General features: G+C 39.4%; 2 protein-coding genes across 2 annotated transcripts in view; one reads left to right on the top strand and one right to left on the bottom strand.

Moving 5' to 3' along the window:
- The window catches only part of LRRTM3 (leucine rich repeat transmembrane neuronal 3), a 158,434-nt gene extending 153,236 nt beyond the window's left edge, over positions 1 to 5,198 (bottom strand). Inside the window, exons 1-2 of the mRNA XM_036336866.1 lie at positions 4,893 to 5,198; positions 3,010 to 4,541 (exon numbers count right to left, since the gene is read on the bottom strand). Coding sequence (XP_036192759.1) covers positions 3,010 to 4,541; positions 4,893 to 4,896 — 1,536 coding nt within the window. The 5' untranslated portion in view covers positions 4,897 to 5,198. The remainder of the gene's footprint in view (positions 1 to 3,009; positions 4,542 to 4,892) is intronic.
- CTNNA3 (catenin alpha 3) overlaps positions 1 to 24,072 on the top strand; it is a 1,292,302-nt gene that overhangs the window by 529,681 nt on the left and 738,549 nt on the right. The window lies entirely within an intron of this gene.

The following is a 24,072-nucleotide window of genomic DNA, read 5'->3' as shown; positions in this document are numbered from 1 at the left end:
AAAAAATGGTTTCAATTCTTTGAAAAGATGTAATGTCAACATCCTTGGAAAATGTAAACTAATTTAAAAGGAATATATCTTGCATAAGTACTTCTCAGAAGACCGTGACACTGGGACTATTAACTTCATGCTGCGGTAGCACTGTGGGTACTGGGGCTATAAAAATGGGGGCCAAACCCATGCAGTTCAGAGGCTAAATTGCATCCTCTCTCTGACAAAGCATTCAAAGCACTGACTGAACCCATCTGCCTCCATGTGTCTCTGCTGTGCAGTTCAACAGGTTAGGCTGTTTATTGAACTGCTGTCATCTTTGAGGAAATTTGCACTAGAAAATGGAATATCAATGACATCTCTCAAATATGCAATGAGTTTGAAAAAGTCAAGAAAACAGATTTATGATCTGAAGTCCAGAAAGTGCCCTGGGGTTGGGGAGGGCAACAACTTTTGAGGAGGAGAACATTCTCCAGGTGGCTTTGCTAAATTTGTGGTGGTGAACAAGTTATTGTCTTACTGATAAGAATTAAATATTTGAGCTCAGAAGAGATGAAGAACTAGAGAAGCTTCATTCCCCAAAAGGGGAGATCTTTTTTAAAAAAAATTGTAATTTCATGTTCTGAATCAAAATGAGTTTTACTCTCGAAGGGATTTTATTGTGGTTCTTATTCATTATTAAATTCATAAAGAATTAAAGTTACACATTAAAAAAAATGACTAGCCCTTAAAATGCTGGTCATTCATTCCATCTTACCCACCAAGTAGCTTTGAATTTCAGGAACACTTTCCAATACAGCACATGTATTTTGTATATACTAGTCGTACCAGAGCATTGAGAATTTGCAAGAATTCAAAAATATAAGTATAAATATGTCTTGCTTAAATTTATTTGGTATCCATGACAAATGAGGCAGAAGGTCAAGTCAAAGAATAGAAATGAGCTTTTTCACTTTAACACTGCATTTAATCAACAGTCATCTTTAGTACAGATAAAAATGAGTCTGACCAAAGAAAATTTCTTTTTTAGATGGAATATGTATTTACTGACATTTTATGAAAAATGTAAACTTACAACTTCAGTGAAAAACATCACAGTAGGCTCAGTCATCCAGTTCATAGTACTGTAAGGAAGTGTCTGCATTATTAATCCATTGGGACTCTGTGACAATTTGCCATTAATAAATGTATAGTCAACAGTTCTTCATGGGTAAATATACTGTAGCTATGATGCTTTTCTGAACTGCCATCTATTTTCAAATTTAATTAAAACCAAAGTCCACTTTAAATGTTCCTTTTTCTTTATTGCTTATAAAAGTGTGATTTTTGTAAACCGGCTTCCTTGCAATTATATTTCATGGTGACTTGCCTAGATTTTTGTCTGTCAGCAAATGAAAAGCCCCCAGACTATATAAAAATGCTGGTAAAATTAGCCATTCACTTTTGCTTTTTTTTTTTTTTTTTTTTTTTTTGCTGCAGCGATTCTGTTTTGAAAGAACAGGGACATGGTTTGGCAAGCCAAATGAAATGAAACAGACTTAACGTTGCAATTCCTGATTTTTACTACTGTAATTGAATTGTTCATTTTGGAGGATGAAAGAGGATACAGGCTAAAGACATTTTTTCTCAAATCTTAATGAACTGTGGTCAAAGTTACTTAAATCCAGAAGCTATGATATTTGAGCTGCAGTCAATAAACTTTCACCTACGACATAAAACCACACATGCAGCTTTCACAGTGCCAACAGGGCTGGTACAGAATCATACTGATGGATGCGTTGACAATACAGATGAGCGTAGGGACACCGTAACATCAGCAATAGAAAAGCAAAGCCGAGTGCCATAGGGTTGGTCTTCTCCCTCTAAGATTTACTTGGTACATTCAGTGAGGTGTTACCAAAAGCATCCTTTTGACTGAGGCTCTTGGTGGAAAGCATGTCTTGGAATGTGTTCTCTTTACACATCTGAATGAAGTGTCAGTCGTTAGGGGACTCGTGTGTGCAGGACACATAATGGAACACAACAGGACAGCCTGACAAAGCCCAAACAGAGAACAGAGAACGCTAATGATTCCACTCCCCCTCCCCCCTCTTTAGGGTCCCCAGAAGAGCTGAAATGAGAAATTCTGGGAAGCTCCCAACCACATGCCTAGAGCAAGCTGCCTTCCCATGTGCAAGCCTGGTCTCTGAAAGTCCCTGATGTGAGGAGCGGTGGGGAAATCTGCCTCCTCACATTTGCTTCCTGGCTAGTTAGTGAAGGGGCTTATTTTGGAAATGGAGAGGCTAGAAGAAAAGGACAGGGAAGCCTCTGGTCTGATGTCACAGGGGTGGCTTTCAGCGACAAGCTCTCAGGTGGGAAACTTTGTATGTGTACCATCTCCTCACATTTTGCGCTTGTCTCCCCGCAGCATTTTAACCCTTCACCACTTCCCCTAGACTTGCCTGGGCACCATCCAGACGCCTCTGAAACCGGCTGGTGGTGCTGCTTTTACCCAGCACCATCCTTTGATAGCTCCCTGCGGTTTTCTTTTGGAGCCAGGCATTGTTTCAAGGCTTGGGCTCTAAACGTTCCTGTCCTTGGACATCCTCCTGGAATCCAAGTACCTGGGGTCATCCCCTTCTCCCTGGATTTGCCAACAAACTGCACACCTCCCAGAACTGTGCATCTGGGTCTAGCAGAATAACAGCAGATGTGGGGGATTAATTGTAAAAAGGAAGTTTTATCTGAAAACAGTGTGACATGGATGGAATCAATAAAGGGCCTGACACAATAGGCATTATGTTAAACCACAGTTCAAGCTGCACATTGATCGTGGTATTTAAGTTTCAATGGGTGCCTTATGCAGGAGAGGAAAATGACCAGTGTGATGAATGTACTCAAGCGGACAGGGGAGGACCTTGCCAGCAGAGGGAGAGGGAATGGGAGGGGGCACCACGTTCCCTTTATAGTCACCGGAGTTCAGTGAAGCACCACTTATTGCCCAGCTTTTACGAGCGCTTTTATCGCAAGGGTTCATACCTCACACTCCCTGGAGCCCGATTTGTTATAGGTGCAGGGTCCCGTCCCATTCAGCAGCATCTCGCTGGTCTCGGTGTTGGTGGGCTTGTAATCTACATAAAACTCCTGGGTGCTGGGATTCATCTGCTTGAGGGACTGTCTTTTCTTCTTCCTGTGCCTTCGCATAAGGGAATGCTGCTGCAGCTGCTTCATGCTGGCTGGGTACCGCTTCCAGGACACGTAGATCACCAGCAGGATGACGAGCACGGACAGGAACAGGGCCACGCTCCCTGCGATGATTTTATGGAAAGAGATGTGCTCCGTGTCAGCATCGGTCTCTGGGCTGGGCTCCGTGGCCCCCACCGTGGGGGGCGGAGGGGGCTTGCTCTCGTGCTTCGGCCTGGGGAGCTTGGGTTTGAACGTGGGCTTGGGGAGCGCCCTGGCCAGATCGAATCTCTCCGTGGTACTTTTGCCACAGATGCTGTAGTTCTTGACGGCATCGATCACATTGACTCCCTGCAGCTCTTTGGGGCTGGCGCAGATGATGGTGTTCTCCCTCAGGCCTTTAAAACTTTTCAGCCAGTTCACCAGGGAGCAGATATTTCTGCTGCATTCCCAGATATTCCCGGCAAGACTGATGTCATTGAGGGATATCCAAGAATCCAAAATCTCCTGACCAATAAATGTGAGCTTGTTGGAATCCAGGTTGAGGCGCTGCAGATTCGGGACACACTGGAAGACACTGGGTCCACTAAAAGCTTCGATCTCGTTGCCTGATAAATCAAGCCTTTGTAATGAGCTCCAGGTCCAGGACATGGTCTGTCCTATGACACTGATTTTATTCCACTGCAAGTACAGGTTCTGAAGGCTCACCAACCTTGGGAAAAGGGCCAGGTTGAGCTTGGAAAATTGATTGTGCTCCAGGTGAAGTTCTTTGAGTCTGATCATGCCAGCAAAGACATTCCTGGCTAAACTCCGGATCCGGTTATATCCCAGGTCCAAAAGTTCCAGGTTGCGGCAGTCCTGGAATATTCTCACAGGGATGGTTCTCAGGGAGTTCGACCTCAAATGTAAACTCAGCAGCTTCCTCAAGCCCCGAAACTGCTCGGATCCCAGAGAATGCAGCTGATTATAGGACAGGTCCAAGTTCCGTAAATTGGTCACCGGTCTGAAGGTATTGTTGAGAAAATAGGAGATCCTGTTGGAACTCAGAATCAACTCTTTGAGTCTGCGTATTCCATTGAAAGCATTCTCATCAATATTGCTGATATGGTTATGGTCAAGGTACAGCCAGGTGAGCTGGTTGAGCCCTTTAAACTGATTGTACTTAAGTTTTTGAAGGCTGTTATAGCGAAGGGACAAACCTAAGCAGCCAGCAGATATACTTGAGGGTATCTCCTGTAATTTCTGAGATTCACAATATACCATTTTGCCTTCACACCTACAGCCCTTAGGGCATCCTCGTTCGGCAGAAGAAAGCATTGTCAGTAAGACAGTGGGGGCTATCACCAGTGCTACAGCTGATCCGCTCAGTAGCCTAATTACATTGAAACCTGAAAATAAAAACAACTTAGAAAAGTTATCCCCCCAAAAAAGAATGCGTTTCTTTTTAATCAAGCAAGAGCAGGCATGTGCTTTCTCTTTTAAACATTTAAATCTAGATAAACCACATTTCACATCACATAACCATCTCCTTGTCATCTAAAGAGAATTGCCTTCAGGGTTTTGGTGATTTTTTTTTTTAATAGTTAAGCAAGAAACGTGTTCACTAAGCAATTGAATTTATAGCCTTAGAACAGAGCAAGGTAATCTCTAAAATAATTAAGGCAGAAGTAATACACAGACTAGAGGATTCTTTGTCTTTGTTTTTTAAGGAAGGAAAGAAGAAAAATGACAAAACATACCCATCCTTTGTATTGTTCAAAGGTCGTCCTTAGGTCTTTGCTTTGGCTTAGGGGGCCACTTGCGTGACAGCCCCTGTCAGTTGCACTGTAGTGAGTCAGGGCTCGCTGACACCCAGGAAGAAAAATTGGACCCCTTGGGAGATGGATCGATTTCGGAACATTATTCTTTGCCAGCCACGCAGAACACTCCAAGAACAAATAAATCCCAACTCCGCATTTGCAGCAAAACATCGAAATCTTCCTAGGTAATAGGATCTTCATGGATATTACGTTTTTGCATCTTTACAGGTTTTTTTTGGAGGAGGAGGAGGGAACGGGGGGGGGGGGGGGTGTTAAAAAAAAAAAAAAAGCAACTGGCGTCTACAATTTCTTCTTATCCGGAAGCATGATGTATTCCTCCCGGCGACGTGGGGCTACCTGAGCTGCCACATCTATATTCCAAAGCCCAGCATGTCTGGCGGTGAGCGCCCGGTTCAGCCACAGAGCTGCCTTGGAGCCCGGAAGGCAGGAGAGCCCGGGACCGCGCACACGCTCAGCTCACTTCTGCAGACTGTCATTCTGAAAGCTGCTCGGACTGTTGCTTTGGTTTCAGTGAATGCAGTCTTATGTAAAGCTGCCCCCAGTGGTGAAGAACATTATGGGCATGTGCAGAAATGTCTCCCTTTTATCTTGCAAATGAGCAGGCTCTCGGCTGGAAAATGAATGATTGTTTGGGGTGGCTCAGGAAGAACTGAATGGTCACCATAATCAATAACGAGCAACATTTTCTGTAATTTCCAAGCCTTGTTTTACAATTTGGCAGCGTCTTTATTGTCTGCGTCTACTTAATTCGCTACACATGTGCCGCCCGAGTTTTTCTGGAGCTTGACATTAAGTTCACAGACCGAACGTCAATTTTTCTTAACCTCAGCGTGGGCTTTGAACCGAGGTTTAGAAGATGATTTACTGAGCTGTTCACGGAGAAGCATTAACTGTCTGCCCACTTGACCTCTAGGAGTGACAGTGATTCTATTACGCAAGGTGTCTCGGGACGCTAGAACACAAACATTTTGTAATAGAGGAGTTAACTAGTGACATAGAAACTCATGTGTCCAAATGCCTTTCTGGTTTCCCCACAAAATAGATCACTGGTTTAATGGCTTGTGGCTTGGTTTGTTGTTGTTTTGGTTTGTCTTTTTGTTTTTTTAATTAGAAGAGAAGTAAACTATTTTTAGTGTGAATAGAAGGATCCAGAAATCATTAGGGTCCCTTTATCCATGCGGCTGCTATTTATTATGCTAATAATATTTGAGCACTTCCTAAGTGCTGTGAGTGGGCATTCCTGTTTTATCTTTGAATAGTATTGTGATGTCGGTCCCCTTGTAACCTTCATTTTACAGATGAGGAAACTGAGACTTGGGGAGAGATTACTTGCTCAAGGTCATATAGCAAGCACCTGGCAGAACTGAGATGCAGAACGACAGCTCTGTTCTGCTTGAACATCTAACTAGATGATCTTGCTTCAACAACATTGTTACCTTCATTTTAAAATGACTAAAGTGAAAATTAGCCTGATTGAGGCATTGGGGCAGGGCAGCTGTGGTAAAAAAAAAAAAAAAAAATCCTTCCTAGAATAGGTTTGTATAAACATTTTTGGTCTGAGTCTTTTAAAGAAGTATTATAACATTAAAGGAGGGGCAGTTTCATCTAGCGATTAAGAACATGGATTTTTGCACCTAAATTCAAATCCTGTCTAAAATTTACCAGTTACGTAACCTTGAGTAGTGTACTTATCTTCTTTATGCCTCAGTTTTCTCTTCTACAAAATGGATGTGAGAACAAAAATCCATTTCATAAAGGGTTGAGATTTAAGTCATCTTTATATCTTGAAAGTAACTAGAATAACATGTGGCATCTAATAAGCCTACATTAGCTATTATTTGAACACCAACTTTATTTGAATATCAACTGATATTGCATGTTATTTAGTATTAAATATTGACTATACCAAGTGTCATTAACTCACAAAGAATTACTTTAATGAATACTTTTTATGTTGTTCACAATGGATTTCTGAAATTCACTCAGTCTTGCCTTCTTTGATACCTAGAACAGCACTTGACACATTATAGATGATCAATACATATTTATTGAATAAAAACATTATTATGGGGGGGTTACAAGTACATTTGATGTATGATAAACTGGTAATGTAGTGCTGGTTTTGTGTACATGGGATTGGTCCCTGCAGAGTTCCTCAGCCAGTTGTGATTGGATACCATTTTGTAGAAAGTTTTTTTAAAGAGTGTGTGTGAAAAGGCAAGAAACTGGGAAGTGGAAACATGTAGATGGTCAACAAGTGATCTTCACTTTTCAAGTAGATATCTTGTGTCTTCATAGAAACCATAGGTTTCATGAAAATAGTAAATGTACTTTGGAATATTACCTTCGGCATATCACAGCTTTTATCATCTGACATCCCCACTGGATATGGACAGTCTGTACTACTGTATTAAGAAAGACGAAAGGGAATCACATTTATAGTTCCTCTTATGTCTCTGTTGTTTGAAAGCCTCTGGCTTTTCTTCCCACTTCTCTTGCTTCTCCTTGGGCAGTAGCCATCAAGATGTCTGCTTTGCCTTATAACTGCTCAGGGCCCCTCTAGGATGACTGGAGGCCCCATCAACTTTGTGCTGCTTATTCTTTTTTCATTCCCTGATGACAGAAGCACAGAGGAACCCACTGAGAATGTAATTCTCTCACTTTGCTTTTTCTGGGAGAAATCATGGATTATTTATGGTGAATGAAATTCTCTGCTGTGCCCTTGTTCTCATTTTTTTCCTGATACCTTGGCTTCTGATATTGTCTTACTCCATAGTTCTGACTTCACATTCTCTCTTTAGATCTCATAATTGGTATTTATGTTGGTCTTTTCCTCAAGGTGATGAGTAGCCATTCTTGGAGCAGACCTGATTTCAGGCACTTTGTGTAACCATCACCTTGGCAGTAGTCCGTAAGCTGGCATCTCTACCAGGTCTGTCCTGGGTCAAGGTAATGAAGTGCCTGAAGAGGAAGACCATCATGAGGCTAGTAGAGAGATATCCAAAATAAAATAATGCAATTCCAAGCCAGACTGAATACTTGAGGCTCTAGAAATTACTTGCAAAACATAAAGTAGCCTTTCAAAAGAAAAAAATAAAACACACCACCACAACAACTTACATTCTAAAAGATTTTAGTAATTTGCTGGTGTACTTTTATTTTTTAAAATATATTTTTATTTATTTCATAGAGAGAAATAGAAACATCAATGATGAGAGAGTCATTGATTGGCTGCCTCCTGCACACCCCCACTGGGGAGCAGGTTCGCAACCCGGGCATGTGCCCTGACTTGGAATCTGTGACCTCTTTGTTCATAGGTCAACACTCAACCACTGAGCCACACCAGCTGGGCTGCTGGTGTACTTCTCAAAGTTTATCCTCCTTTTGCTCATTGACTGTCATGATTATTTCTGATCTGCCTCTCAACAGAAGCAAAGTTACAGTATAGAATATGTTTAGTCAATTTGTTTGCACCTAATACCACATACAGAACAAACCATAAGCTACTTGACTTCTTAAATTTCCCCAATGAATCCAGGGCCCTAAAGATTTATGCCATTATAAAACGTAAGTGTCATGTATCTAAAGGCTTTTTATTATACATATATAGTACTTCATGTTGCTTAATATGTTTTGTTTAAATTAGGTAAATGAATCCAAACTCAGTATATAATGCAAAATTTCAGACCAATATGAAACTGAAGTGCCAAATATAAATTTAGAAAGTCAGGATGTACTGATATGCTAATAAATGGGTTGGCCTCAGAGGTTTCATTTATTTAAGAAATACATAGTTTGGGTACCCACTATGTGCTAGACACTGTTTCAGACACATGGAGTACATCAGTGTACAAGACAAAGATCTAAGCATACAATCTAAAGAGGTAAGATGGACAATAAAAATAAATAAAAATTATATGTTATTAGATCATATATACTATAGAACAAATAAAAAAGGACAGGGAAGATTGGGAGTGCAAAGAGTGAGGTGGGTTGCAATTTTAAATAGGATGACTAGGACTATTAAGAAAGTGGCTTGAGTAAACCTTGAAGGAGATGAGGTTGTTAACTTTAAATATATATGGGGCGTGGCCAGGGCAAAGGTCCTCAGGTAAGGGCAATCATATGCTCAATGTACAGCAAAGAGGCCAATCAGTCTAGAGTAGGGAGAACAAGGGGTAGAGTAATTGGAGATGAAGTCAGAGAGGTACCAGGTACTGGACCATGGGGGGCTTTGCACACCATTCTCAGAACTTTGGCTTCATTCTGGAGAAAACTAGAAGCCGACTCAATATTTTATGCAGAGTAAAGATGTGATCAAGTTGCCTATTGAGAGGATCACTTGTGCTGCTGTTGTGGGAATAGACCAGTGATGGCGAACCTATAACATGCGTGTCATAAGTGACACGCGAACTCATTTTTTTGGTTGATTTTTCTTTGTTAAATGGCATTTAAATATATAAAAGAAATATCAAAAATATAAGTCTTTGTTTTACTATGGTTGCAAATATCAAAAAATTCCTATATGTGACATGGCACCAGAGTTAAGTTAGGGTTTTTCAAAATGCTGACACGCCAAGCTCAAAAGGTTCGCCATCACTGGAATAGACTCTAAAGGATAAGAAGAAAAGCAGGGAGGCTGCTGGGGTCCAACCCTAGAAGGTCCAGGGGTCCCCAAAGGTGTGGACGGAGTCGACGAAGAAGGAATGACACGGAGGCAGCGTTCAGTTGACCAGCATGGTTGGGTTCTCTCTCCTGGTTCTATCTAGGATCTCCAGTCAGGTTCTGTCATCAGGTTCTGTTGCTAGGTTCTCCAGACTGGTTCTGTCCAGGATCTCCAGCGAAGTTCTGGTTAGGATCTCCAGCCAGGTTCTGTGTCCATGTTCTCTTGCTAGGTTCTCCAGCCAGGTTCCCCAGGTTCCCCAGCCAGGTTCGGTCACCAGATTCTGTAGCCAGGTTCTTCAGCCAGGTTCTGGCTAGGTTCTCCAACCAAGTTCTGTAGCCAGGTCCTGTCCAGGATCTTTTGCCAAGTTCAGTCACCAGGTTCTAGTCAGGTTCTCTTGCCATGTTCTATCCAGGTTCTGTAGCCAGGTTCTGTCTCTAGGTTCTGTGGCCAGTTTCTGTCCAGGATCTTTTGCCATGTTTTCTCCAGTGAAGTTCTTCTGTCTCTAGGTTCTGTGTAGGTTCTGTGTCTAGGTTCTGTGTCCTGTTGTCTTGTTGCATCTGTATTTATACCAGTTGATTCCAATCCTATCAATCTCTATTCCAAAGGTTAGGCGTTTCTTATCTCCATTCCAGGGAGTAAAGATTATGTAGCTTAAGCATGATTGTTGGTAGTTCAAGTGATTAATTACCCGCCTGGCACTTAGTTAAGGGGTTTAATTCCCTCCCTAACTTCAGGGGAAAATCCCTACCTGGGGAAACAACTTTTCTCAGAGAGGTGACCTTGGTTAAAACACATAGTGACAAGAAGGTGAGCAAACATATTAAGAACAGTATGCCATATATGCCAGGTCCCTTGAAACAGCAAGGATGGACCGGCTCCCGGCAGGAGGCCGGTCAGGAGGCTGTTGCACCAATCCAGGAGAGAGATGATGGGCTCTTGGGTCAGCATGGGAGCAGTGGATGTGGTAAGAATTGGACAGATTCTGGGTGTATGTTTCGGTAAAACCAACAGGAGTTTTCTCATGGTTTAAAAGTGGAGGTACAGGATAAAGAGAGAAAGGTAAGATGATTCCTGGTTTTATGGGCTAAGCAACCAGAGGGGTTGGTGAAGCCATTCACTGCTTTCCATGGGTCCACTGTTGGGAAAAAAATCAAGAGTTCAACACATTTGAATTAAGTCTGGATTTTGCTTTCACTTTTCTTCAAATTTATTATGAGACTTTAATTTAATTAAAAAAAAATCTTCTTGATATCAGGCCTCAAAGAATGATGATGCATTTTAAAGTATTCTATAAAATGATTAGCAAAATTAGCCACTGCACAACAGCAAAACTGGTCTCTATTCAGATGGCCCAGATTGCAGCATGTTTGCTTATGGGCTGGAGGACAACGGTACCAAAAACCTTGATGAAATTGCATGAAGAGCAGATAAGGGAACATCAGGACTGAGCCTTCTAGAAAATAACTTTGGAAAATACAAATTGTCTTTCTAAAATAATTTAGAGAATGACATATACTTTTTATTGTATATGCCAATTGACATTTAGAATTTGGAACGGATATGGCCAAATTTCTTAGGGTCTCAGTTTGCTTATCTCAAAATGGAACTCACCGATCTTTAAGGTGTTTATTTAGGATCAGTTTTTTATTTAATTCATATGTAAATACATCACAGACTCTAAAGTGCTATAAACTATTTCTGGAGTCAGAGTACCTACGAGAAAATTATTTTTCCTTTGATTCTGTCTAGGTTTTCTGGCCATGTGTATAACTAGGATGAGCATATATCAAGGAGACACTGCTATGACCAAAGGCAAAGTCAGAATTTACTAATATTATTTAAAAATTCCTCAGAAACCTTTCTACTACAGTTTTAATAACAAGACTATTTATCGTATGGCACACATCATTGACATTCTGTGTTCTTGCTCATAAAGTGCTTTCACCAATAAATGCATTTGATCCAGATATTATAAAGAACTTAATGTTTTTTACTCAGTTATTCTGTCATTTAATAGGGTTCTCAGAATGCTAACAGAGTTTCCTGCAGCTATGGAAATGATTTTTTTTCATATCTAGTTGGTTAGAATACTCATATGCATTTGTTCAGTTGTAATTATATCCCGATCTTTCATCAGAGCATTAACACATCTCTGAAATATCTTTGGTTTCCATCTGCTTGCTTCAAGGGGTCCATTAAAAACCCTGTCTGGTCACATATGGTTTTTAGTGAACATCTCTGCCTTAAATAAATGGATGAATAAAGTTCCAGGTCTGATGATTAAACTGGCTTCTCAGTGTCTTTCTGGAATGAGGCAAATTCAAATGAATGAGGCCTCACAAGGTTATCTAACACCTCTCCCTCCCCCTCACCTGAAGAGACATTTATGCTGCAGCGTCAATCCATAGTCTCAGGTTTTATTACATTCCTCACTGTCACTTCCTGCAGAGGTAGCCCTCAGCTAAATCGGGGACAGGAAAAAATAATCTTTTAAAGTATAACATGTAGAGGTGGACTATATGGCTTTGAGGAAATAACTGTTTTGGGGTGTATTTTTAGTGGAAATTTAAAAACACTCAAAAGTAGAGAGAATACTATAAATAACATCAACTCAACAGTGATCAATATTTCACTTATTTTGTTTTATCTATCCCTGCTTCCCTTCCCATATACACATATTTTTTTTTGGAGTGTTTTAAAAGCAAACCTCAGAAATCATGTTACTTTAGGCACATATATATTTTAGCATGTAGCTCGAACCAAAAAGACTTTTATTGGAACCATCCAGCATTAGCATACCTAATGAAATTAACAATAAGTCCTTCAAGTTCATTTGTAGTCAAGATCTAGGCAAAGCCCAAACATTGCATTTGGCTTTCATGTTTCGGAAGTCTCTTTAATTTTTTTAATGCCCTTGTTTTGTTGGGAGATACCAGGTCATTTGGACTGTAGCTTGTTCCATGTTCTGTACTTGGTTGACTGCTGCCCCTTGGTCATTTAACTTGCAAAGAGTGAATTCTAATGGCACACATGTTGAGCAGGTGTCCATTAATTTAAGCAGAATATCCAGCCCAAAATGGATACTTGGGGCACCTTTCATTCTTGGTAGCAAATTTAAGACTTGCAGAAATTTTAAATAATAAAAGATTTAGAGCTTGAAGGAAAATATGTGCTTTTATGATGTGGCATTTATGCTACCGGAGAACTGAGTAATGGGATCAACTGGAAAGGTTGGGAGCAAGGATTTAATATTAAGGATTTAATATCAAGGATTTCCATGAGTCTATGTTGGTTTACCTTTCATTTATACCAGTATTTCTGTTCTTCACTTGCCATCGTACTTGCCTTTTTACCTATAGTCAAACCTGCTAAATTTTGTATTGATATTGAGGTACTCTTATAACAAAAGCTCAAAAACATTCCTGTCAAAAGAGCAGCTATGAAAATTCATATGTAGTCATTTGTATCAAGAGAAATCAGTTTTCTAGCTTTTCATTTAGAGCAAATTCCATGAAGGAACATGTGGTACTGGAGCCACAATGTAAAATTTATACTCCTATCTATATTCCCAAATTTCTTATAATTCCTCACAGAAGAACAAAGGAGTTTTAGACAAAAGTCTCTTAACCAATTTTACACCTTAATATTTGATGTTTTACTTGACATGGATGGCTGTGCTTTGAATATAAAGTCAATATTGTTTAAATGGTATCGTAATCAAAATTTCGCTGTGGTTGCTTCACATGTATTCTGATGTAACAGAACTTTTTAAAGAAACATTTCTGTATTAGATCATCTGGGCTGTTACAACAGAATATAAACTGGGGAGCTTATAAACAACAGACATTTATTTCTCACTGTTTTGGAGTCTGGGGAGTCTGAGGTCAGGTGAGGGCCTGCTGCCTGGTACATAGACCCTGTCTTCCCTCTGGGACTTCACCTGGCAGAAGGGGCAAAGGAGCCCTCAGGGTCTCCTTTAGAACAGGCTCTGCCCTCCTGACCCAATCACTCCCAAAGGTCCCTCCTCCAAATACCATCACATTGGGGATCAGGTTTCAACAAATGAATTGGGGGGCGGGGGGGCGCCCAGGAATCGGCACAAACATTCAGTCTATAACATTTTCTTTATATTGAAAGCATTGTGCATAATAGTTTCAGCTGAATTTAGTAGTCTATTTTTTTTTTAATTTGCCTTTCTGAAAAATATATCAGCATTAAGAATTAAATTTCCCAACAACCAGGCAGGGAAAGATAATAGAAATCTTGATTTGGATAAAAAAAGCATAATGTTCCATTGGTTAGTTCTGTTTTTGTTTTGGAAATAGTAAGTCTGATTTTTTTTTTTAAATGTTATGCTGCAAATCTAAGAGATATAGTTCTGAGAGAAGAGAAACCTTGCATAGGATTGCCTTGTAGTAGCAGGGAATAGGAGCCCGAGGGTCCTTATTTTACAATAAAATGTATCAGTCTATTTGAGGGCTCTTAAACTGGGCCTGAGAACCCTTCTGTGTACTAACGCCTAATCCTGATTGAGAAGTAGTTCCCTTTTAGTGTGGGGAATGCTTAGGGATCCCTTGTGGCTAACAAACAGAGCCCCCATGTGGCAAAATTGTGATTTAGGCAGAAATTGACTTAGTCCCTGGAAACAAATGCTATGGGTCCTTAATAAAAATAAAATATCTGGTACTGGGTTGAGAATTGTTTTATTCAACAAATATTTGTCAAGCTCTTACACTGTTCTTGGTGCCGGGGATGCAGCGATGAATAAGACAAAGCGCCTACCATCAGAAGACTTGCATTCTAGTTGGTGAGATAATAACAAATAAACATCTTAGACACGCATTAACATGTCGACTAGAGAGAAGTGCCATGAAGAAGAATAACGGAGGATAAGAGCTAGTGACGGTTGATAGAGTGGTCAGAAAATCCCTTTCTGAGGACTTCACATTGAGAGCAAGTAGGAAGCCAGGCAAGGGTCTCTCCGCCCTCCCAGATATCATCTCTCTGAGCTTTTTTATTGATCACTACCAAGACCTGCACAGTGGCTTTAGGCAGTCACTGCTCCCCCTTTGAAAATGCAGCCCAAGAGTGGACATACAATATTCTCTTTTTGGAACAACTAGCACAGCTGCAAGTTTAAACAACATTTGAAGAAATTTAAAAAATTAAGAAATAACACAGAGAACAAACAGAAACATGACTGATGAGTCTTCACAGAGTTGGCTTTTAGATCTAGTTTTCTGATTGGAGTTGGCACCCGGTATATTTGCTTCATCAGATGTGATGCCACCCACTCAAAGACTGTCGCCGGTCATCAGTCATATCCCACAATAAGCCCAATGCTCACACCTGAGTTACACACAGTCAATGAAAAGAGCAGCTTTCTCCCCAAGTGCCTCCTTACCTTTTCCTTGGTGATTTCCTTGTCTTCAGTTCTTTGTCCCTAGTGGCTATGGTAACCCCCCCCTTTTTTTTGTTAGTCCTCACCCAAGGATATTTTTTCCATAGATTTTTAGAGAGGGAGGAAGAAAGGGAAGGAGAGGGAGAGAGGGAGGAAGGGAGGGGGGAGAGAGAGAGAGAGAGAGAGAGAGAGAGAGAGAGAGAGAGAGAGAGAGAGAAGTGAGGGAGGCACATGGATTGGTTGCCTCCTACACATGCCCAACCAGGAGGGTTGGGGATCAAACCTGCAACACTCTAACCACTGAACACACTGGCCAGGGTCCCTTTTTTGGTATATATATATATATATATATATATATATATATATATTTTTTTTTTAATATATTTTATTGATTTTTTACAGAGAGGAAAGGAGAGGGATAGAGAGTTAGAAACATCGATGAGCGAGAAACATCCATCAGCTGTCTCCTGTACACCCCCTACTAGGAATGTGCCTGCAGCCAAGGTACATGCCCTTGACCAGAATCGAACCTTGAGTCCGCAGGCTGACACTCTATCCATTGAGCCAAACCGATTAGGGCTGTATATTTTTTTCAACAAATGAATTCCATGCTATTAGCTGATATTTGCTTATAGTATTAGCTTTCTTAATATATTTGAAATTTAATAGGTAACGCTGAGAAATGGAAAATATTAAGGAATCATAGAGAACTAAACTTTATGTACATAGTTTGAAAAGCAAATAGAAGAGAAGGCTTGTATGGAAAACACCCATGCTTGCTTCTTTTCTCCTCAGCTTCATCAATTACTCTTTATTTCCTCCTCATAATATTTCTGAATTTTGTTGATATTTTTGCTTTTTGCTATTAGAACTGAAGAAACCGTGTGTTTCCCACATCCCAAGCTAATATGGTACATAAATGGACAGTATTTAACTGAAAATGACTGTGCAAGTGATAATGCTATTGGTTTACGTAGGGTATTAGGTTATGTTTCCATTTGCATTTAACTTTTTGGTGTGTGCTTTTTCAATTAAGAAGTGTTCTCTCTCTCTCTCTCTCTCTCTCTCTCTCTCTCTCTCTCTCTCTCTCTCTCTCTCTAATTTGCTTAATTTTGTCTATACCTCGCGTTCGTTGTCTTTCCCAATACTTTAAAAGATTTGTCAAGTGCTTAAATTTTCCAAACAATCAATTCAGATGGTCCCTTCTGTCTGCAGCAGTCCATGTCTCTGCGCTGATATCTAATCACAGCTGCTAATCTCATTCTCCCCTTCACGTTCTCCAGGTGTGGGTTTCTGTTTCTTAGACCCCATATATTCATTTTCGTAGCGAACCACTCATCTCGTTGAAGCATATCCACTAGTAGTTCCCAAGGAAGGGTGCATGTGAGATGAAAATCACGTCGGAATGTTTTGTCTTTGCTGATGAATAGATTGGCTGTATGTGTAATTCACAATTGGAAATCGTTTTTCCTCAGAATCTTTAAGCCATCGCTCTGCTGTCTTCTCACACCTGCTCTTGCTGTTGAGAAGCAGATGCTATTCTGAGTCTCACTCCTTTGTGTGTCATCTTTTGTTTTCTCACTGGAAACTTTTATGATGCTTTATTTCCCCTGGTGTTTGGATATTGTACAAAGATGTATTTTGTTTTGGGCCTTTCTTCATTTGGACCTTTTAAAATGAAGACTTGTGTCTTTCAGTTTTTGTCAAGACTTTTGTCTGCTTTTTTTTTTTTAATTACCTCTCCCCATTTTCTATGTTCTCTCCCTAAAAGTTTTATTGGGCCGATTTTGGACTTTTTGAATTGATTATTTTTCTTTCTTTCCTGTTTTCTATCTCTTTATCTTTTCTCTTACTTTTAGGTGCTATCTACAGCTTTTAGGTCACAATATTCATTTATTTATTTACTTACTGACTTACTTATATAAAATCGGGTTTGGGTGTCAGCAAACTATGTCAGCAGAAAAAAAATGTTTCTGCTGGGTCAAGTGGTGTAAATAATGTTGTTTCTGTAAATAAAGGAACACACTCACACTCATTCATTTATGCATTGTCTAAGGATGCTTTCACCTTGCAAGGGCAGAGTTTAGAGACCCAGTTCTGGAAGTTTACAATATTTACTACGTGTCCATTTACAGAAAAGGTTTGTGCATCCTCCCCCTGCCTCCAGTTTAGGTGATCATATTTGTTATCTCCGGGAGCTTTTTTAGTCCTCTTTTCTCCTTGTTCATGGCATACTGCTTTACCTTTATGAAAGTAACATCTTCTCTCACTCTGAGGATATTATATGAGGTGTTTTGGTCATATACTGCCTGCTACAATGTCACCGTTTCCTTTAGGGTCATTTAGAATCAGTTCTTTTTGGACTGTTTCTTGTGGGAGGGTTTTTTCAAATGTTAAGTTTCTCATGTGCTCATTCAGATTAATGAGTGAGGCACTAAAAGCTGAGAGAAGGTCCCTGGTGCGTGGGCAAGGGTTTGGCTTGGGTTTTGTGGTAGCAACATTAAACAGTGAGCTCGCCTTTCCACTGGGGAATCTCAAGATGAGTAAATATAGTTTTTTCCCCAGAGATGATGCTCAATCTCCAGCATTGGATCTAGAGGCTACCGGTGATCTAGGGACAAGGCAGGGCAAGGATGCTGAGGTCCCCGAGTTCATTATGTACAGTCCCATTCAGTTCTTCCTTGTTTAGTCTCAAGCCTCACTAGGTTGCCTCATATCCTTAGGTCTGGCTTCTCATGTTTGAATTTTCCAGGAAATAGCCTTTTCCTCTTTTCTGTTGGAAGAAAGAAGTAGTGTATTAGCTGAAGGTGACTTATATAACAAACTCCATCGACTGGTGGCTTATGCAACAGAGATTTATTTCTTACAGATTTGAAGGCTGGAAGTCTGAGCTCAAGGTGCCAGTGTGTTTGGGTTCTCGGTGAGGTCCCTCTACCTGGTGTGCAGATGGACACCTCCTTGCTGTGTCCTCACATGACAGAGAGATACATCACCTCTCATTGAGGTGCCTCCTTCATGACTAATTATCTCTTCAAGCCCCACCTCCAATACCATCACATCCGGGATGAGGGCCCCCGCATATGAATTTGCAGGTGATGGGGGTGGGGTGAGGGGTACACAAACATTCAGTCCATTTTGGTTTTTTGGTTTGATGATGGGGATCTGGCAGTTAGTTAATTACTCTCCGTGAAGACTTTAAACCAGTCCTCATACTTTTAGCGACCTTTACCTTCTGGAGCATCTCAAGACTTTTCTGTACAGTGTGGGGTCCCCCTTCAGTAAGCAAATACATTGTAGCTTTCTTGACTCTAGTCACATATCACGTATTCTGTGTTTTAAAAAAATATAAAAGCATTCATCCATTCTTATCTCCTCTTTACCCTCATTTGTATTCATTTATCATTAAATGAATTTTGAGGAGGAAGAGGCAATAAAAGTATGCACTCAATCTGCCATGTTTCAGATTTTAATTTCTCATGATGGAGTTTAGACATGGCAGGTAATGAATGACAAGGAGATGGAAGAAAGACTGGCTGAGCTGTTACACAAGCCAGGGCTGTAGCCCAAGGTTAGGCATGGAGGGAAAGGTCTTTAATATCACAAGTGAGCTGCTGTCCTCCTGGTAGTTCATGTCTCTCAGGTGAACTTTTCACCAGTAGCATTATCAGGTCTCTTACTGTGCACATATTTCTCTATATGATCTTTTAAGTCTGAAGAAACTTGGTTATGTTGTATTGACTTCTGCTTCCTTGGCTGTCTAACTCAGTGTGTGCCCACTATTATTTTATTTACTCTTCTGGGGGTTGCAATTGAAGTATCCCCCCATTTGTTCATTTATTTCTGAACTTTGAATCATCACTTTTGTGAGGTTCCCCCCACGTCTTCCTGTTAGCCTAGACCAGTGATGGTGAATCTTTTGAGCTCGGAGTGTCAGCATTTTGAAAAACCCTAACTTAACTCTGGTGCCGTGTCACATATAGAAATTTTTTGATCTTTGCAACCACAGTAAAACAAAGATTTATATTTTTTGATATTTATTTTATATATTTAAATGCCGTTGTACAAGGAAAAATCAACCCAAAAAATGAGTTTGCGTGTCACCTCTGACACGCATGTCATAGGTTCGCCATCACTGGCCTAGACCAACCTATTCATTTCTGCAAGCCATCTGCCACAAAAAGTGTTAGGGAAAAAATATTTTAAAATACTATTTGTGTGTGTGTGTGTGTGTGTGTGTGTGTGTGTGTGTGTGTGTGTGTTTATTTCTTGCCGTGGATATTGAGGGAATATACTTGGTGGAAATAGAATGACTTTTCAGGCCGTAATGTTCGTTTAAGCTAAATCTTCTCTAGTAATTTATATTCTGTATTTATTTTAACTATTTGCAAATTTAGACATTTTCAATAGGTATAAATGTGTTAAATTTGCCTAAGCCCAATGTTTGCTCAAAGGAATAAGTTTGTAATTTTATAATGAAGTAGAAATCACAGAATTGAATGTATATGTTTTCTTAAATAACCAGGTATACTCTGAACTGAAATAGGGATGTTTTCTCACCTTTTTTTTTCGGTGTCAAGGTGTGATTTCAATTATTATCCCTTACATTTTAAAATAAATTTCAAATAGAAGAAGATATACTTTGCTTTTTTCAAATTCGTGTTCTGACTTAATAGTAAAATTTTGGAAAAACCTGAACTTGACATATGTATGTATGATGTGTGAACTTGATATACTATATGTGTGTATGTATTTGTGTGTTTACATCTCTAGGAAGTAGAGCGTCATAAGTAAATATACTATTTTAAATAGGCAACCATTTATTTATGATCTAAGTTTGTATATTCTGATAAGCCAATATAGGCCTGCATTTAAAAACTGGGTATAGGTATCAAAATCACAAAGTCATGTAAATGATTTCTTCTAATTATTGTCTATATTTGACATCAGGCTTCTCTTAAAGGCAAAACGTCTACATTGACTTTATATTTTTTCTCTTTATAGTATTTAGTTAAAGTCATTAAAATATTTTTGATTTTGAGTATATGATTTTTAATCTTGATGTTTTCCTTCTGAGATGCTTTTAAGAGATGAAATATCTGGCTCTATTCCGGGTATAGGAACTTTGAGTTGATTATAGATCCTTTGACTCTACTTGTATTTTTCTAACCATTCTGTCTTCTTTGAATCTAAACCAGTCTTTATACCATGTGAAAAACAATAGCAGATATTAAAAGATCACTTTTTTCTAGTCTTGTCTAGATTTATCCAGACAACTAAGACTTAAAATCTATTTTTTAAAAAATATTTTTTTTATTGATTTTAGAGAGAAAGTGTGAAGGAGAGAGTGATAAAAACATCAATGATGAGAGAGTCATTGATTGGCTGCTTCCTGCACACCCCTTACCAGGAATTAAGCCTGCAACCTGGGCATATGCCCTGCCTGGGAATCGAACCATGACCTCTTGGTTCGGAGATTGATGCTCAACCACTGAGCCACGCTGGCTGGGCTTAAAATCTATTTTGTTACATAAAAATGAAACATATAAGTCTTCAGTTAAACTATTCCTTAAGTTTTTTTCCCTCCTGTTATAAAAGCAATACATATTTATGATAAAACATAGGAACTATTGTTTCACCATTCAAAGGTAATCCCAATAATATTTTGGCAACTATATAGAATTTTTATTAACTTGAATTCAATGCATCACATTGAAAATATTTTAAATTTCTTCTACTGTTGGAAAATTTGTTTATAGAACAATCTTTATTGATGTTGAATTATTCAGGCTCACCTTTCCCTAACTCTCTGCCATATGTAAATTATTGGCTCTGAAAAGGAAAAAAAAATCACTAATATTCTAATATAATAATTTACTAATGTTCTAATATTCTTATTGAAAGGTACCAAGATCCTTTACTATCTGGTTGAAATCTACCCTTTTGTCATCACTTCTACTCACTATCCAATATGCTATGCAACCTACAATCCAGGCATACCCAGGTATTTATCTTTGAACAAGCCATGTTCTGTTATGCCTTAAGTCACTGTATTGTCCTCTTTTATAGAAACAGCCTTCCCCCATTTTCTGTCTGGTGAAATCTTCTAAGAGATATATCTCAAATGTTATATTCCCCATAAAACTTCTAGGGATTTTGTTGACTTCCTTATAAGCACACTTGGTTATGTACCATATATCTGGCATATAAATACATTGAATTGTGATCATTTATATGTAAATTTTTCCAACAAAATAGTTTTAAATTCAGGGAAGGTGGAATCTTATTCATCTCTAAATATCTACTGTTAGCAGATAACACATACTCAATGTGTGTTATTGAAAGGAAAAAAATCAAGGTGATTCAGGGGGACATACTTCTAGCTAACAAAGAGTCCTGGAAGGAATACCTGTGGCTGATTCACAGGTCTGCTATCCAAGATATGCTCAAGTATAAGAGAAAAGCATGTACTAAGTATGACAGATACTCACAATTTAGGTTAATTAGCCAGAATACTGGCTTATTTTTATCATCTGCAATGTGCATTCTACTGAAAAGTGTTGCAGATAGATTTTTATTGCTCCCTCATTTTCTTTCAACCTGAGAAGTTCTACTCTAAGGGCACTTGCCTTTGTGTTTGAAAGTAGTGACCTAGTATACAGAGAAAAAACAGTCCCTTATTTGAAGCTGTTTGTCAAATAGCGGGAGCAATTTGGGGACAAAGTTCTTATTTAGGGCTCTTTACTCTTGTTCCTCATCTGGAATATTATCTTAGGTGGCTTTTTGGCTTACATCGGCTTTCATTTAAGGACCTTACTGGAATATCTGTAGCTTAAAAAAAAAGCTTGCCAACAGGGTGAAGAAGGCTGGCTTAGAAGCTAGCTTGAACAAGCCTGATATGAAAGACTGTTTCTAGTCTGGCTCTTCTCTGTCTGCTTTGTGCCAGTCATATTCCTGATGCTGGAGGTAGAATTAAGAGGAAAGAAAATATACATTTCTTTACTCATAGTGTTTATAACCCAGGATGGCACACAAGTAAAAGACTTGTTACCATGTGGGCAGTGAGTGCTCTCATGAAAAAAGGACAGGGCACTGTGTGACTTCATACACATGGCACCCATCCAGAAGCAAGATCTGAAGTAAATCCCAGCAAAGAAAAACCTACAGTAGCAAAAGTGAATGATTTCTCCAGACACCAAGGAGCCTAGAACCCAATGTGGGAGGGACCATCCAGGCTGTTGGTTCAAGATATGGCCTTTCCTGCTAGATGGAGACCGGGCACATAAGAATCTTATCTTCTAGGAGGATGCTGACCACAAGGAACACAAAGTAGAGGTCGAACATGATGAAGGCCAGCGCTTTTGTAGAGGGCGATGGAGAGGATGACGAAGAGCAGCATGATGAAGAGGAGGACAATGGTGCAAGAAGAGGCCATTACTGCTGACCGCCACAGTTGAGATGAAAATGTCACTCTCACATCTAAAGAGGTGAACTGCAGGATTAGGGTGAGAGGAGGAGGAGGAGAAGACAAATGGAGAAAAGATATAGAAATTAGCAGTGAAAATGGAAAAACTATGTTTTTAATAGAGAAAGAGAATAGCAATGACTTAACAACCTGAAAAGCAAGTGAAAATAAATGATGATGGTGGGAGCAAAGAAAAAAAGGAAGAAGGAAAGAAAGGAAGGAAGGAAGGAAGGAAGGAAGGAAGGAAGGAAGGAAAGAAGGAAGGAAGGAAGGGAAGAAAGAAGCAATTAACACTGGGCAAGTTATAAAACTTAACCTAACTAGAATTCAGCATGAGCAGACTTCTTTGTGAATGCCCATAACATATTGGTCAATGAAAAACCAGTCAACAATTATCAATCAGTATCTTAAAAAATCCAGCTCAGGGGGTCTTTGGTAGCTTGCACCACTTTCAGTCTAAAATTTTTTTTTATTTGTCTAAAGTTTTACGTATGTTTTCTTTGACTTTTTAAAAACAGATGAGGAGTAATGGTGACAACTTGGATAAGATTGTTGTCCACAGATACCGTAACTGGGCTCCGACAAATGCGGAGCTATTGTCAGAAATAATTGTGTCTGGCAGATTTTGTGCTGCAGAAAACTGGCATCGAGTCACAGTGTCACCACAGAGGCTTGAGGTCAAAGCAAAAGCACTTAAATTTGTTGTGAAAAGCAATATACTGAAGGAAAAAGTTTTTATCTCATAATGCAAAATCAATGTGGACTCCCGATCCAAATTTTGTTGTTGTTTTCCCTTGGTAAAGTAGGTGTCTTAGGCAGTTTGTGCCAAGCAGCCTGGCATGTGGCATGCACTAACTTCCTTTAGACTTTTCAATATCAGAAACAATTTGAGGCCATTGGATAGAGCGTCTAGCCAAGGCTTTCAAGCAGACAGTTCCCAGATGTGCTGTGTGTAATAAAGCCAAGATAATGTCTTCTGGAATAATAACGTAACTTCTCTACACAATGCATCCCTTATGGAAAAAAAAAAAAAAGAAAAGAAAAGAAAAAAGAAAGAAAGGAAACCAACATTTGATGTTTTGAAATTGCCTTCAACATTTTTAGTCCGTTTCTCTGATAGCTTCCTCTGTATCCACTTTATCATAAGGAACTACCTGGGTTCATCTGAATTTAACCATCTTATTTCATCAGACTGAAAGTAATCATCAAGGAAGCTGTCTGTTGTGTAATCATCCAATGGGTGTGGCACACATATTTTGACATGTGTTGGGGATATAGATATTCTCAACTATTAGACATTGAGGGTGTTCTCTGAACTATAATTGATGGTAGAATGAGTTGAGCACTTCAATCATTATGCAAATTTATGAGATACATGTATGTTAATTTCAGAGTCCTATATATGAGATATTGAGAGCTCCAAGTTGGCAGGAACATAATACAGATTTCAATTTACTTTAAAATAGAAAACCTCTCAAATTATGAATTTCAGGAAATAACTGTAGTGGAATCAATCCTTTCAATACAGTCCACAGCACATATTTTTTGAAGAGAGGTGAAAAATTATTCT

Source organism: Myotis myotis, unplaced genomic scaffold, assembly GCF_014108235.1.
Source record: "Myotis myotis isolate mMyoMyo1 unplaced genomic scaffold, mMyoMyo1.p scaffold_m19_p_15, whole genome shotgun sequence".
NCBI classification, from domain to species: Eukaryota; Metazoa; Chordata; class Mammalia; order Chiroptera; family Vespertilionidae; genus Myotis; species Myotis myotis.
Note: the sequence above shows the minus strand (reverse complement) of the source record. Positions and strands in the feature narration are given on the sequence as shown.